This window comes from Oncorhynchus nerka, linkage group LG22, assembly GCF_034236695.1.
Source record: "Oncorhynchus nerka isolate Pitt River linkage group LG22, Oner_Uvic_2.0, whole genome shotgun sequence".
Lineage (NCBI taxonomy): Eukaryota > Metazoa > Chordata > Actinopteri > Salmoniformes > Salmonidae > Oncorhynchus > Oncorhynchus nerka.
The window spans coordinates 92039715-92055791 of record NC_088417.1 but is presented as its reverse complement, the minus strand read 5'-3'; the positions used below and the strand labels follow the sequence as shown (position 1 = coordinate 92055791).

At 42.4% G+C, this 16077-nt stretch overlaps 1 protein-coding gene across 1 annotated transcript; it reads left to right on the top strand.

Moving 5' to 3' along the window:
• Window positions 1–1023: 1023 nt before the first annotated feature.
• On the top strand, window positions 1024–13979 carry LOC115105994 (GTP:AMP phosphotransferase AK3, mitochondrial-like). The gene is made up of 5 exons (XM_029628555.2): window positions 1024–1495; window positions 3795–3914; window positions 9938–10110; window positions 12030–12148; window positions 12833–13979. The coding sequence occupies exons 1-5, from the start codon at window positions 1348–1350 to the stop codon at window positions 12951–12953; spliced, it is 681 nt and encodes a 226-aa protein (XP_029484415.1). The 5' UTR covers window positions 1024–1347; the 3' UTR covers window positions 12954–13979.
• Window positions 13980–16077: the final 2098 nt, after the last annotated feature.

Genomic DNA, 16077 nt, shown 5'->3' with positions numbered 1-16077 from the left:
GGCCTGCTGCTGTCTGTGCACGAGCTGAGCGCTTGCTGTTGACGTCACTCAATGCCAGGCACGTGTGTAGTGACTGAGTGTGTGACAGAGAAAATCGTTTTTGTGTAATTTAGAGGGAAAATGCGTGCATTTTAGCGTTTGAGTCACTTTTCAAAAGTTGCTAAAAGTTCCAAATACATTTTTAAAAGTAGCTAAATTTGTTAGTTGCTGTTTGAAAAAAAAGTTGCCAGGGTAGTCTGAAAAGTTGCTAAATCTAGCAACAAAATTGCTAAATTGGCATCACTGGATGCAATTCCCCCGACTTCACTCGCTGACTTAAACATACCCACATACCTGATAACAAGTTGTCTCTTGTTAAATGACAAAAATACTTTATTGAAGAATACCTACAGTTGACCAATCATTGACAAAGGGGAATACACATTGGCTCCGGAACTTCGGTTTGCCATGAGAAAAAATGTTGTGTGACAGAACATCCGAAAAAAACCTTACCGAAGTCCAAAACGAAACTTCTACTGGGAAGCATATGGACATCGCTTGAACCTACCCATTATCTCTCCAAATGGTATTTTATGTTATTGTGATTTTTATTCGTATCCTCAGTAGCTGAAGCAGCAGCTATTCATCCTGGGGTCCACACACAACGTGACAAAAATAAATAACACTAATGGACCAGAACAGCAACACACATTTAAACTAGGAATACTATGACTAAAGAACAATAGGCCTACGACTATTTTGGTCTAAATAAAAGGCCATAAATCCACACAAAAAAAACATAGCATGTCCTTATTTAGAAAACACCAAACAACAGAAAATAATGTGGTGCATATCTAGGGCAAATGGTATTATTAATTTAATTCCTACAGAGTAGGCAATAAAGTGTGTTATACAATTCACAGGACAACTTCGACATTTGACCTTTGAGAAACATGGGTGAATGTCTAATTCTGATGTAAAACTGTGAGCGATGGTAAAGCAGCCGGCGAAACAGTGGATGTCAGACCCAAAGACCGCCAGAGTGCGCTATTATTCCTGACGTCGTTAGATTGGGGCTGTGTGGATGCGAGCGTCCTCACCGAGTAGCGAGACAAAGCAGTTTTCTTGTTATGAACTTCTTCCTCCTCTATCCGCGTCAAGGTCTTCGAAAAAAGAGCTAATTTCAAGAGCCAAACTAGAACTGCTACAGGAGTCGTCCGCAGTAGGCGATTGCACTTTTGCACACAGTGGATAGACTTGGCCAGCAAGGGTGCATGGAGAATTCTGATCGAACAGAAGTTATCGTCTAAACGCACAAATTACAGTTTTATGGGAAGGACGTGCTGATTACAACAATAACATTGGAAAATGGTTCAACAAAGGATATTCCGGGCGGTTATCATGGGACCTCCAGGTTCAGGGAAGGGCACAGTGTCGGGGCGCATAGTAAAACGTTTCGGATTATCGCATCTTTCAAGTGGAGACCTTTTGAGAGCCAACATTAAAGCCCAAACAGGTAAGATTAGACCATGGTGCAGTTCTAAACCTCTCCACATAAAGCAGATCATGGAAATGGCTGCTATGGCTGATTAAAATAAGCAGAATGTGAAGTAAACCATACCCTAGTCAGTTTTCTCCAAGTAGTCAGATTGTTCCCACTGGCTTGTGTTAGGTGTTTCTCATGCATGAACAGCAGCAGTTAACACATTAGATAGCGTAGATGTTGCTACCATGTTCAGACCCACTGGACACGGACGTAAATTCAACGTCTATTCCACGTTGGTTCAACAAATTACGTGGAAAACAACGTTGATTCAACCAGTGTGTCCCCAGTGGGTAAATTGTAGGTGTGATATTAATACTTGTAAAAAAAGAATCATTCATAAACTAAAATGAATATGAAAATATCGGATGCAATCAGATTCTTTTGGATGTTATGCACAAAATGTAAACACTGTTATCCACAAGGTGATGCAATGAAGCATGCGATGTCTTGAAAACGACGATGGTGGTTGGTCATTATCCGAGAAAGAAAGATCAAGAGTTTATTTTTATTTCTTTAAATCAAAGATTACAGAGATGGTAATATACCGATACATTGCAAACAAAATTATCCCCAGCAGTAACAAAAAAAGTGTTGTTCTGGTCTGGCTATGATAAGAGAAACAGTTCAGTCCAGTTCCACAATCATATTCTTATCTTGCTGCAAAAAGCTCGAGTCTAACTGGAGAGCAGACAAGACCCTGATCTTATATTATTGAGTGGAAAGAAGAGTTGTTAAAAAAATAATATTTCTACAGCAGATCTACAGCTATAGTAGACCTGTGCACAGGTAACCTGATATTCTTTACTACCTGCCACCTGAGCTTTCTACAGTGAAGGTTATGTGGTCCGGTATGTAACTGCAACTTATTATCACGCTGCTCTAGCTCTTATCTTGACTGAAGTCCCATCAGATGTGAGGACCATCATAAACTGAGGAGTAGCCTATAGCAGACCACTGACTTTCAAGGACTTTGTTCCCACACGCCCTTGCTCCTTTTTCCCCCACACTGGAATGAAATGAAACCCATAAAGGACTATAGAGTTCTTTCAGAACACCCACATTTAAAACATTACAAAATAGTTTGTTTTATTACCCATACAATCTGTGATCTAGTTATCAGTTTAATAGTACATTTAAAAAATAAAAAGTACACACACACTTGGCACACAGCAAGCCATGTGCCAAGTCCTCAAAGAATGTAATAGTTCAAAGAATGCAAGCCTGAATTTTTTTCAGTGTGGTGTGTAGCTTCTTTGTTCTAGCCTGAGATGAGCTCCACTGTGCACAGTAGGCTAGCATTCTATGCAGCTCCTTATATGGCCCAGGCCTGCAAAACCTCCTGTTACAGAAATTATTTTCTGTATTATAGTCAGACAAAGACTCTTTTATGATAGCAAATGAATCAAGGACCCCCTCATAATCAGAACACAACTCGAGTGAGATGAAAAAATAGCATACAAGGAGTTATGACTTCGGCAGTGCATTGCCCTCGGGCCCTGGGAATTAACATTTTAAAGGCCCGCCTCTTGGCATTGGAGAGAACATTTTGTACTTTTTCAAGCTAATTTCCTGCAGTTCTACAAATTTTTACATGAGGCAGAGAGAACTTTGTAATTTTAATCATTTATTGACAGAGCTGAGCTCTTTGTGTTCCTGTATCTCTTCTTCTGGCAGAGCAGGAAAATATATATGACAGCTTTGTGTTTTATCCTTTCAGAACGGGGTCTTCTGAGATAATAAAAAGTTAAGATCACAGCTCTGATCCTTGTGTTATTCTGCATCCTCTTCTTGCAGAGCTAGGTCTTAGCTTTATGTTGCTCTGTGTATCTCCTCCTGGCAGAGCTAGGTCTTAGCTTTATGTTGCTCTGTGTATCTCCTCTCCTGGCAGAGCTAGGTCTTAGCTTTATGTTGCTCTGTGTATCTCCTCTCCTGGCAGAGCTAGGTCTTAGCTTTATGTTGCTCTGTGTATCTCCTCTCCTGGCAGAGCTAGGTCTTAGCTTTATGTTGCTCTGTGTATCTCCTCTCCTGGCAGAGCTAGGTCTTAGCTTTATGTTGCTCTGTGTATCTCCTCTCCTGGCAGAGCTAGGTCTTAGCTTTATGTTGCTCTGTGTATCTCCTCTCCTGGCAGAGCTAGGTCTTAGCTTTATGTTGCTCTGTGTATCTCCTCTCCTGGCAGAGCTAGGTCTTCTGATGAAGTGCATAATGTGTACATGTTTAAATACTAAAGATGACAGCTCTGATCTTTATGTTCCACCGTGATTTCTTGCAGAGCTGGGTCTTCTGATGAAGTCATGCATCGATCAGGGTCATCTGGTACCTGATGACGTCATCTCCCGTCTCATCCTGACAGAGATGAGGAGCATAGAGCAGAGCAGCTGGCTGCTGGACGGTAAGCAGTAAGCACCTGCACCACACGCATTTCGCCAACAGCGAGCGAGAGGGAGGATGACAATGGGGAAAGATAAAGGTTGTATCAAAGGGCAATATAGGTCGGACTTAAACAATGAAGTGTGTTGGAGGCTGCAGCATTACCGCTAGACCAGCCAGGCCACCCGTTACTCAGATTTAGACACATCAACATAGACAACGCAATAGGCATATGTTTTAAAAAGGCGTTCAGTACACTCCAGACACCATCAAGTGAGTAGGAATATGCTTTGGATTTGTTTCTAAGAAACATTTACATTATTTGAACAGTTTGCTGCTGAACAGTAAGCAGCACCTGCACTCGTTAAGCTATTCTTGATAATGGTACCAAAAGGGATGGCTGTCGTTTTTACGGGCTCCTAACCAACTGTGCTATTTATTTATTTTTTCGCATTCTTTGCAGCTTATTTTGTACACAAATTTGCTGCTACCATCTCTTATGACCGAAAAGAGCGTCTGGACATCAGAACAGCGATTACTCACCACGAACTGGACAAAGATTTTTTCTTTAATAAGTCCGACACAAAGGATATGCTGTTTTCCAGAGAACAGGCCCAAATCTCCGTCATTAGCGTGAAGAAAGGGGCAGAGATACCGAGGGAGAAGGTCAGGGTGCCTTGTTAGGATTTGTAGGCGAGTGAGTAAATTGTCATTACAATTATTGGCCAACGTGAAAACAAACTTGATGATCTACGGTCGCGCTTATCCTATCTACGGGACACAAAAAACTGTAATATCTTATGTTTCACTAAGATGTGGCTGAACAACGACACGGATAATATAGAGGTGGCTGGGTTTTCCGTACATCGGTAGGACAAAGCAGCTACGTCTGGTAAGAAGAGGAGCGGGGGTGTGTGTCTATTTGTCAATAACTGCTGGTGTGCGATGTCTAATGTTAAAGAAGTTTCTAGGTATTGCTCGTCTGAGGTAGATTACCTAATGATAAGCTCTACCAAGAGATATCTCATCTATATTATTCATAGCCATCTATTTACCACCACAAACTGATGCTGGCACTAAGACCACCTCAGTCACCAGCTTCATCATTAAGTGTATTGACGACGTCGCTCCACAGTGACCAATACGTACAAATCCCAACCAGAAGCCATGGATTACAGCCAACATCTGCACGAGCTAAAGGCTAGAGCCAGTTGAGGACAAGTTCTCATTTACAACTGCGACTTGGCCAAGATGAAGCAAAGCAGTGCGACAAGAAAAACACAGAGTTACACATGGAATAAACAAACATACAGTCAATAACACAATAGAAAAGTCTATATACAGTGTGTGCAAATTAGGTAAGATGAGGTAAGGCAATAAATAGGCTATATTGGCAAAATAATTACAATTGAGCAATTAAACACTGGAGTGATAGATGTGCAGAAGATGAATGTGCAAGTAGAGATGCTTGGGTGCAAAGGAGCAAAAAAAACAAAACATTATGGGGATGAGGTAGTTGGATGGGCTATTTACAGATGGGCTATGTACAGGTGCAGTGATCTGTGAGCTGCTCTGACAGCAGGTGCATAAAGTTAGTGAGGGAGACATGAGTCTCCAGCTTCAGTGATTTTTTTTCAATTCGTTCCAGTCATTGGCAGCAGAGAACTAGAAGGAAAGGCGGTCAAAGTAGGAATTGGCTTTGGGGGTGACCAGTGAAATATACCTGCTGGAGCACGTGCTACGCGTGGGTGCTGCTATGGTGACCAGTCAGCTGAGATAAGGCGGGGCTTTACCTAGCAAAGACTTATAGATGTCCTGGAGCCAGTGGGTTTGGCGACGAGTATGAAGCGAGGGCCAGCCAACGAGAGCATACAGGTTACAGTGGTGGGTAGTGTATGGGGCTTTGGTGACAAAAAGGATGGCACTGTAATAAACTGCATCCAATTTGCTGAGTAGAGTGCTGGAGGCTATTTTTGTAAATGACATCACCGAAGTCAAGGATCGGTAGGATAGTCAGTTTTACGACGGTATGTTTGGCAGCATGAGTGAATGATGCTTTGTTGCTAAATAGGAAGCGGATTCTGGATTTAATTTTGGATTGGAGATGTTTGATGCGAGTCTGGAAGGAGAGTTTACAGTCTAACCAGACACCTAGGTATTTGTAGTTGTCCACATATTCTAAGTCAGAACCGTCCAGAGTAGTGATGCTGAACAGGCGGGCAGGTGCGGGGCAGCGATCGGGTGAAGAGCATGCATTTAGTTTTACTAGCATTTAAGAGCAGTTGGAGGCCACAGAAGGAGAGTTGTATGGCATTGAAGCTCGTCTGGAGGGTTTTTAACACAGTGTCCAAAGAAGGGCCAGAAGTATACAGAATGGTGTCGTCTGCGTAGAGGTGGATCAGAGAATCACCAGCAGCAAGAGCGACGCCATTGATGTATACAGAGAAAATAATTGAACCCTGTGGCACCCCCATAGAGACCGCAAGAGGTCCAGACAACAGGCCCTCTGATTTGACACACTGAACTCTGCCTGAGAAGTAGTTGGTGAACCAGGTGAGGCAGTCATTTGAGAAACCAAGGCTGTTGATTCTGCCGATAAGAATGTGGTGATTGACAGAGTCGAAAGCCTTGGCCAGGTCGATGAATACAGCCTCACAGTATTGTCTCTTATCGATGGCGGGTTATGATATCGTTTTGGACCTTGATCGTGGCTGAGGTGCACCCATGACCAGCTCGGAAACGAGATGGCATGGGAGAAAGGTACGGTGGGATTCAAAATCGTCGGTGATCTGTTTGTTAACTAGAAAGGCAGGGTAAGATAGATATAGGTCTGTAACAGTTTGGGTCAAGAGTGTCTCCCCCTATGAAGAGGGGGATGATCGTGGCAGCTTACCAATCTTTGGGGATCTCAGATGATACGAAAGAGAGGTTGAACAGGCCAGTAATGGGGGCTGCAACAATTTCCGCGGATCATTTTAGAAAGAGAGGATCCAGATTGTCTAGCCCGGCTGATTTGTAGGGATCCAGATCCTCTCCCTCTCCCTATCCCTATAACCCCCCTCCCTATAACCCCCCTCCCTATCCCTATAACCCCCTCCCTATCCCTATAACCCCCTCCCCGTCCCTATAACCCCCTCCCCGTCCCTATAACCCCCTCCCTCTCCCTGTTCCTATAACCCCTCTCTCTCTCCCTGTTCCTATAACCCCTCTCTCTCTCCCTGTTCCTATAACCCCTCTCCCTGTTCCTATTACCCCTCTCCCTGTTCCTATAACCCCTCTCCCTGTTCCTATAACCCCTCTCCCTGTCCCTTTAAGGAATACCTAGGATAGGATAAAGTAATCCCTCTCATCCCCCCCTTAAAATATTAGGTGCACTACTGTTCCACTGGATGTCATAAGGTGAATGCACCAATTTGTAAGTCGCTCTGGATAAGAGCGTCTGCTAAATGACTTAAATGTAAATGTAAATGATATGTGATGCTAGGCGGATGGACTATCAGATCAGTGTGTGTTCAGCCTGGCCCAAGACGGTTTTCCATTTCAAAATAGCTGTCAAAGTGGGAGATAGTGGCAAATAGTACAGTCATGCATGCATCATGTTAAAGGGATACTTTGGGAATTTGGTAATGAGATCCTTCATCTACTACCCCAGAGTCAGATAAACTATTGAATACCATTTGTATGTCTCTGTGTCCAGGGACGGCCTGCTCATTAAGCAGGATTTAGGTGGTCGCTAAACCGACCAAGACCTTTCTCTCAACCAGTGTCACGTCCTGACCATAGAGAGTCCATATTTTCTATGGTGGAGTAGGTCAGGGCGTGACTGGGGGGTTAGTCTAGTTTATATTTTCTATGTGGGGTTCTAGTTTTGTTTTCTATGTTGGTGTTTGGTATGATTCCCAATTAGAGACAGCTGGCTATCGTTGTCTCTAATTGGGGATCATATTTATGTAGCATTTTTCCACCTGTGTTTTGTGGGATATTGTTTGTGTAGTTGCATGTTAGCACTCCGTTGTCGTTTCATTTAGTCTTTATTGTTTTGTTGTGTGGTTCACTTACTTTAAATAAAGGATGTGGAACCCAGATCACACTGCACGTTGGTGAGAGTGAATACATTTAATTAATAAATTAACAAAACAAGAAACACGAACATTGCACCGACATGAAACAGCAACAATAACGACTGGGGAAGAAACCAAAGGGAGTGATAATATAAAGGGTAGGTAATCAAAGAGGTGATGGAGTCCAGGTGAGTGTCATTATGCGTGTAACGCTGGTGACAGGTGTGTGCCATAACGGGCAGCCTGGTGAACTAGAGGCCAGAGAAGGAGCACATGTGACAGTATCCTCTCCCTGAAGCGGCTCCAACCGCAGGACGCCGACCAAGACAACGAGGCACGGGAGCCTGTCGAGCCCGCTGAGGCACGGGAGCCTGTCGAGCCCGCTGAGGCCTCCCAGGTAGCTCTGGGTCGGACACCCGGACCCGACATCACCTCCAACACCAAAACAAAACAAACAAACATTCCCTGATGCTTCCCTTTGTTGAGTCGTCATTCTGTAACGATGTACGCTGAGAGTCGGAAGCAAGTTCAGGGAGTGACTACATAAATAAATGAACAAAACTCCACAGAGGAACTCTAGTCAGAGTGACGATTGGGTTCTTGGTCAACCCCCTGACAAAGGCCCTTCCCCCCCGATTGCTCAGTTCGGCTGGGCGGCCAGCTCTAGGAAGAGTTTTGGTGGTTCCAAACTTCTTCCATTTTAAGAATAATGGAAGCCACTGTGGTCTTGGGGACCTTCAATGCTGCAGACATGTTTTGGTACCCTTCCCCAGATCTGTGCCTCGACACAATCCTGTCTTGGAGCTTTACGGACAATTCCTTCGACCTCATGGCTTGGTTTTTGCTCTGACATGCACTGTCAACTGTGGGACCTTATATAGACAGGTGTGTGTCTTTCCAAATCATATCCAATCAATTGAATTTACCACAGGTGGACTCCAATCAAGTTGTAGAAACATCTCAAGGATGGTCAATGGAAACAGGATGCACCTGTGGTCAAATTCAATTCTCATAGCAAAGGGTCTGATTACTTATATTAAGGTATTTTCTTTTCTTATATATTTGCAAAATGTTATTTTGTCATTATGGGGTATTGTGTGTGTGTGTGTCTGTATATTGCTGAGGATTTAAAAATAGAATAAGGCTGTAACGTAACAAAATGTGGAAAAAGTCAAGGGGTCTGAATACTTTCTGAAGGCACTGTAAGTAGGGGTAAAGTGACTATGCATAGATGATAAACAGCGATTAACATTTGAATAATTGTTCTGCAATCTCATGGCTTGGGGGTAGAAGCTGTTTAGGAGCCTTTTGGACCTTGACTTGGTTCTTCGGTACCACTTGCCGTACTGTAGCAGAGAGAACAGTCTAAGTTGACTGGAGTCTTTGGCAATTTTTGGGCCTTCCTCTGACACCACCTAGTATATAGGTCCTGTATGGCAGGAAGCTTGGCCCCAGTGATGTACTGGGGCGTTCGCACTACCCTTTGTAGTGCCTTGCGGTCGGATGCCGAGCAGTTGCCATACCAGGCGGTGATGCAACCGGTCAGGATGCTCTAGATGGTGCAGCTGTAGAACTTTTTGAGGTTCTGGGGACCCATGCCAAATCTTTTCAGTCTCCTGAGGGGGAAAAGGCGTTGTCGTGCCTTCTTCACGACTTTCTTGGTGTGTTTTGTGACAGTTTGTTGGTGATGTGGACACCAAGGAACTTGAAACGCATTGGAGAAGAAGGTACGAGAGAAGGGACCTTGGACCTTTTCCACCTATACGGTTAAGGAGGAGGCGAGAAGAGATGAGAGAAATCGCAGAAAGATGAATTGGAAAAGAGCCATGTCTCTGGGCCTCTACTTTCCTGTCAGGGTTCCCCCTTGGGAAGATTGTGAACATAAAACTCTAGAATGGACATTCTCAAGCTATGAAGGTTTATAACATCAACCAGTAGTGTATTATATATCTCTATGCTTCCACTGGTCTCTCCTGTCTGGAAGGGTTCCCCCGCACCGTGACTCAGGCGGAGACTCTAGACGGCGTGTGCAGGGTGGACACAGTCATCAACATGGACGTTCCTTTCCAGACCATCAAACAGAGACTGACCTCTCGCTGGCTCCACCTGCCTAGCGGACGCGTCTACAACATCGACTTCAACCCACCCAAGATCTCTGTAAGTATAGTCTGAGTCACGGATGTATTTGACGGCTACATACTACTGAGCTATATTGAAGCTTCTGCTCCAAATGTATGTGGCCAAGTTTTAACACACAGGCCTTATTATAACATAATTAAAATGATTACACATGTAATAACCATGTAACAGGATAGTAGAAACACACGTATACACTGTGTGTATTTTAAAAAACTATTTGATAAGACCTCTTTTTTTTATTGTTCCATCTCTCCCACCACACAGTTGCTCTTGTCGTTCGCTAGCTTTAGCTGAATCTCAAGCTGCTCTTTCACCATGCAACCACCTGACAGCGCCTGGCTCACTTACAAGTCATGCTTTCAAAATATGGGTATTAAAATAAAAAAAACAATCCTTAAACGTTAAAGTAGGGCACAGACTACGTGTACCTGCGGCATGGAGAGATTTAGAGGAGAAAGAGAGACAGATGGCGGAAGAAGGGATTAGACAGATAAAACAACTGTGCATCCCAAATGACACCCTATTCCCTATATAAGTGCACTACTTTAGACCAGAGCCCTATGGCCTATACAGGGAATAGGGTGCCATTTCCGAACGCATCCAGTGTGGCATTTGTTTGCTGTGGCAATCCAAGTGGGGACCTTTTGCTCTCGTCCATGCATTTTAAACTGGAGCAAACAAGACATTGTTAGCACACCTGAGTTCAAATAATATTTGGAATCATTTCATATACTTGAGCTGTGTTTGATTGAACTTGCCTGGCGCAATGAAACCAATAGAAAAGTCCTAAAATTGCAAACCCTGCCCACCTGGCACTCCAAACAGGCTAAAGCCTGTGTTCAAAGCATTACGATTTCAAATAGGTGGTTGCATGGTAAATTAGGAGCTTTTAAAAGAGCAGCTTGATATTTAGCTAAAGCTAGCTAATGACAAGAGCGACTGTTCTTAACCATGAAAAGAACACTGAATGAAATCTCCTTCACCTCTCCCAGCAGCTTTCTGTATTCTGCTCTTTAGAGCCTGTGCATTATACCTGTGTTAGTGTTGCTTTTTTGCAATTACAAACATGCTGGTAGGAGGTTGAATGCAATTTGAATAGTAAGACTTTCAGGTTAAACACTTACCTACAGTAGTGTTTGTATTCCAATGTGTTGAGTCTGAGAGGACTAATACTTCATACAATAGAGGTGCACATGTAGTACAAAAAGCAGTGTTTCATGTGAATTGTGCAAACAGGATGAAACTTCAGTAGATGACAGCCTCTTACTAATCTTTGCACTTCAGAGGCTGCTTGATCTGGGAGGGAGGTGTATATGGTCTACTCTCTCTTTCTCAAGGGTCTGTTCAAGTTTGCTTTCTACGTCACCTAAGGCAAGGTTGTCATAGGTTGTTTTCTTTTCTTCTACTAAACCATACAGGTTTCTGCATGAATGTTCACTTCCCCCTCCATGCATTTCGTAAAACAGGCAGTACTGGCTTAGGCTGTGTGGTTTACATTTTACGTACCACTATGTCAGTATGTTGGACTACTAAATCGTACAATATTTAAAATTTTTATGATTTAACCTTTGTTTAACTAGGCAAGTCAGTTAAGAACAAATTCTTATTTACAATGACGGCCTAGGAACAGTGGGTTAACTGCCTGTTCAGGGGCAGAACAACATATTTTTTTTACTTTGTCAGCTCTGGGATTTGATCTAGCAACCTTTCGGTTACTGGCCCAACGCTCTAACCACTAGGCTATATACCTCAGTGTAGCTCAGTTTGTGTAAGATGCTAGCAACGCCAGGACCGTGGGTTTGATTCCTGCTTGGGCCCCCTATATGAAAATGTATGCACGCACCATTGTAAATTGCTTTGGATAAAAGTATCTGTTAAATGGCATATCTTAACACGCTCACTGTTTGGTCTGTTTTGGTTGGCCCTCCTGGCTACAGGGCCTTGATGATGTCACTGGAGAGCCTCTGATTCAGAGAGACGATGACACACCAGAGACCATCACCAGGAGGCTGAGGTCCTACGAAAACCAGACACAACCCGTGTTGGAGTACTACAGGTAATGTCGCAAACCTGAGCTATCTATATATATATATATATATATATAATTTTATTTTTAGCTTTTATATTCATTATTACATTATATAAACTGTAACTCTGTAATAACGTTGCAGTTTATCTTCTTACATCATAGGCTTTAAGGCTTATATCTGCCCTTTCAGAGTTGGGACATAACAAATGGACATTCATCTCATTTAGACATCATTGTGAATGACTGAATGTCAGGATTGGTTCATATCACATCTATTTCTGTGGCCAATTAAAGAAGGAAAACAGTCAATAGCTCCTGTGTACATAAGATGGCTTCTGGGGCTCTTTGTCACTGGTAACTGGACAACGGGAAGAGAACTCTGAATTAACCCTACTACAGGGGCCGGTCGGAGAACTGAAATAGCTTGGGACTGTAAACAAAGGATTCAGGCTTAGACAGGAGATCAGACAGTGAATTCATTCCAGTGTTTTCTTTCCCTTTGTTAAACAGTGAATCTTTGTTGGTAACCTTGAAAGCATTATGTAGTTGAGTACTAGGTTGTATTCAGTAGACTAGACTGTAGCAAAAACATTTTGCAATGGAATGTGGAAATATGTGTTCTTATTGGAGACAATCAGGGAGTACCTACCTGTTTCAAAACGTTTCAAAACTAGTGCTTATGATTATTATGATGACTGTTTCTACCAACAGGAGCAAAGGGATGTTGGAGACATTCTCAGGAACGGAAACCAACAAGATCTGGCCTCACATTCAGGCATTTCTGTCCAAAAAACTCTTCCCCCAAAATGATAAGGTTGTTGGGAAAGCCTAGAATCCACCCTGGGAACGGATGGATTAGTTTAACACACCTTAAATGGAACTTAACTCTTTGGTCCAAACCATAGCAGTATCTCTGTGCCTATATAAGACCATGCCACTTAGTACAACATATTGTAGTTGGATAAGGACCACTTGTTCAACCAATGTCACATTCTCTCTGTTCATTCCATATGTCGCCTGATCCCAGATCTGTTTATGCTGTCTTGCCAACTCTTATTGTCACTGTCAAGCTAAACATCGATCGTAGTAGTTGGGCAAGACAGCACAAACAGATCTGGGATCAGGATACTCCATATTTAACTTGTTGCTAGGTGATGTGGATTTGTGTCCTTGGTCTGTGTGTGTGGGTGGGTGGACAGGACTTGAGGCTAAAGTGCCATTATGTGAAGTGGTCTTGAATTAATCAATGTTTTTAGGGCCAAGTGCCTGTTATCGACTGTACTTTATCATGTAGTAGAAGTTTTTAAATGATCGAAAATGTGAATCACCGTGCAGTTAATACATTAAAAAAATACAGATTTTATGCCTATGACTGACGACACTGATTGTAGGGAAACATTTGTCACCATTTTAAGCTGACATTTTAAATTGTTAAAGTGAAACGTAGCAATATTATTACCATAGTAACCACATTTCCATCCAGTTTTATTTGAGTGAAGTCATATCCTATAAAATTAAATAATATGATCACGACAGCTATGATGGAAACAGGTTTCGGTGTAATTTTGTAAATGCTGACAGATCATTTGTTGGTTCGACATGGTGGGATCTTTTTGTGTCAGTAAAATGTATTATGTGGTAAATAGTGGTGGAAACGTCTATGTGCAAAATATTGAAATAACCATATGAAAGTACATTTGGAGTCACGCGATGATATAGTGTGTGTGATCCTCCCACTACGACTCAGTAAACAATAGTTTATTAGGCTACAGATGAAATAAGTTATGAAGGGTGGTGGAACTGCACGGTGAGAAGCTTGATGCTGCTTTCCAATAAATAGAGGGTCTTATTCTGGTGACATGGTGATCGATGCGTGACTGCCGTTTGACAAATACAAATACTCTGGCTCTTATCCATCATCGTCTCATGTAGATAGCTAACCTGCACAGCCTACCCACATCGTATATAGGAGATGTGGGCTAGGTCACAGGTGCCAAGACCAGAGTAGGCACATTTCCTATTTAACACAATAGTTAGATTTTTATTCAGTACATTTTGTGTGCGCTATGTCATCGATCACTGATTTTTATCCGGATTCTAAAAATATTGACATGAAAATCTGTCGCCAATTGGATAGAAACCAAACGAGTGAGATTTTATTTGAAAAGCTGTAATACGATATACAGTGTACTAAACATTAGGAACACCTTCCAAATATTGAGTTGTGCCCCCCCCCCTCTGCTCTCAGAACAGCCACATCCTAACTTGACTATTTGGTAAAGACCCTGCATCAAAACTCAATAGTACAGACAGTGTCTTCTCTGTTTCACCACTCTTCACCGGGTCTGCATCGCACCAAACTTCGGGCGTCACAGACACCGGGTATCTTCAACTTCTGTTAATCCTTCAACACTTAAGGCCAAGCCAGTGTTCTTGTTCCCATTCGTGTGGTGCGGAGCACACGCCCTCTTGGAGAAATGCAAGAGGGCCAATTAGTCACTTTCACCGACCCAACCTGACACCACATAATGATCAGCCAGAAGGCAAGGATCCAGTCTCTCCAAAATTCACACAGAGTCAGAATCATCAGGACAAGGCTCAAACTCGGTCTTCGCCGCACCTGCCATTACGGTTAATTCATCCTCACTCATGTCACGTTCAAGTTCCTTCTGTAGCTCTTCCAAAGGTTCTGTGATCCACCACTCCATATTCACTCAAAACATGTTACACTTTTTAAATGTTTTCCCCCATCCACCATCTTGGCCACACCGGCGTAAATATCTTTTTCCCTCAAATTGTCTCAAGGCTTAAAAATCCTTCTTTAACCAGTCTCTATGTGAAGTGGGTTTCGGATTTAACAGGTGACATCAATAAGGGATCACAGCATTCACCTAGTCAGTCTGTCATGGGAAGAGCAGCTATTCCTAATGTTTTATACACTTTATATATGTGTATTTGGTCTGAGTATAGATGTCATCTAATGGCTGGCTCTATACTGAAAAAGCTATATTGAAAAGCTATTATATGCAGTATTTTTGTAGCACATTATGACCTGTTCTTTGATAATCTCTCATGGGCAGAATATGTAAAAAATAAAATGCAATAGATCTATAATGAGCACTGATAGATAACGAGCAGCTATAGTTCTGGTGCCTCTTTTTTCCATCACTGGTTATTTGGACAAATCACAACTTCTGAGGTGTTCCCATTTTTTTTCAGATTTTGGAAAGGCAGTCATTCGACCCATAACTTGCAGCGAGAGGATGGAGCTCCTTGTTCTAGCATCTCACGGACCCAGAATTGAATCGAGCAGACTTTCTGGGTTACCCCGAGATTAGCTCTTTGATAATCAGAGATAAATGACTGTTAAATATCCATAAATGTATGAATATACAGTATCTTAAATAATATACTTGTTCTGTAATAAGTTATTATCGAGTCTCACTATCTGGAAGAGACTGATCAGGCTGATAAAGTTATAATAACATTTTTATAAAAACATTTTTTTAAAGTGAAAAGCAACAACAGATTTCAATTCATTTATTTCATTAGATTTTTGCAGAACGTTTAAAATGTGTTCAGGTAGACCTAACATATTATAGCCATTTACCCTGCACAGTTGTTTTAAAGCGGTTCTATTTCAAACAGCACAGACTAGTACAGGATGTTTTCACGTTATGGCAGCCAAAGTCAGTTCTACAGGTTGTTTCCAGTTTCACAATCAATTATGTGAGCAGTTGAGTTTAGCAGCCATACATTGATATGTTGAGAAGCTTATTCTTCTGTGATGGACAGAGCAAGACATTTTATGAGTGTTGGTTGAGGATGAGTGACCAGCAGTAACAAAAGTAATAACAGCAAACTCATTGCTTTGCATAGTGAAGTCGTCATTATACTACCATGGTAGTATATCGGCATTAAATATTGTCCTAATGACAAACTGGACACACAGGAGC

What these genes read in the sequence shown, in the direction of transcription:
- LOC115105994 (XM_029628555.2), top strand. Translation starts at nt 1,348, where the DNA reads ATGGTTCAACAAAGGATATTCCGGGCGGTTATCATGGGACCTCCAGGT. An exon ending in TCAACCCACCCAAGATCTCT is followed by an intron (nt 10,111 to 12,029) that starts GTAAGTATAGTC and finishes TCCTGGCTACAG; the next exon opens with GGCCTTGATGATGTCACTGG. An exon ending in CCCGTGTTGGAGTACTACAG is followed by an intron (nt 12,149 to 12,832) that starts GTAATGTCGCAA and finishes TTCTACCAACAG; the next exon opens with GAGCAAAGGGATGTTGGAGA.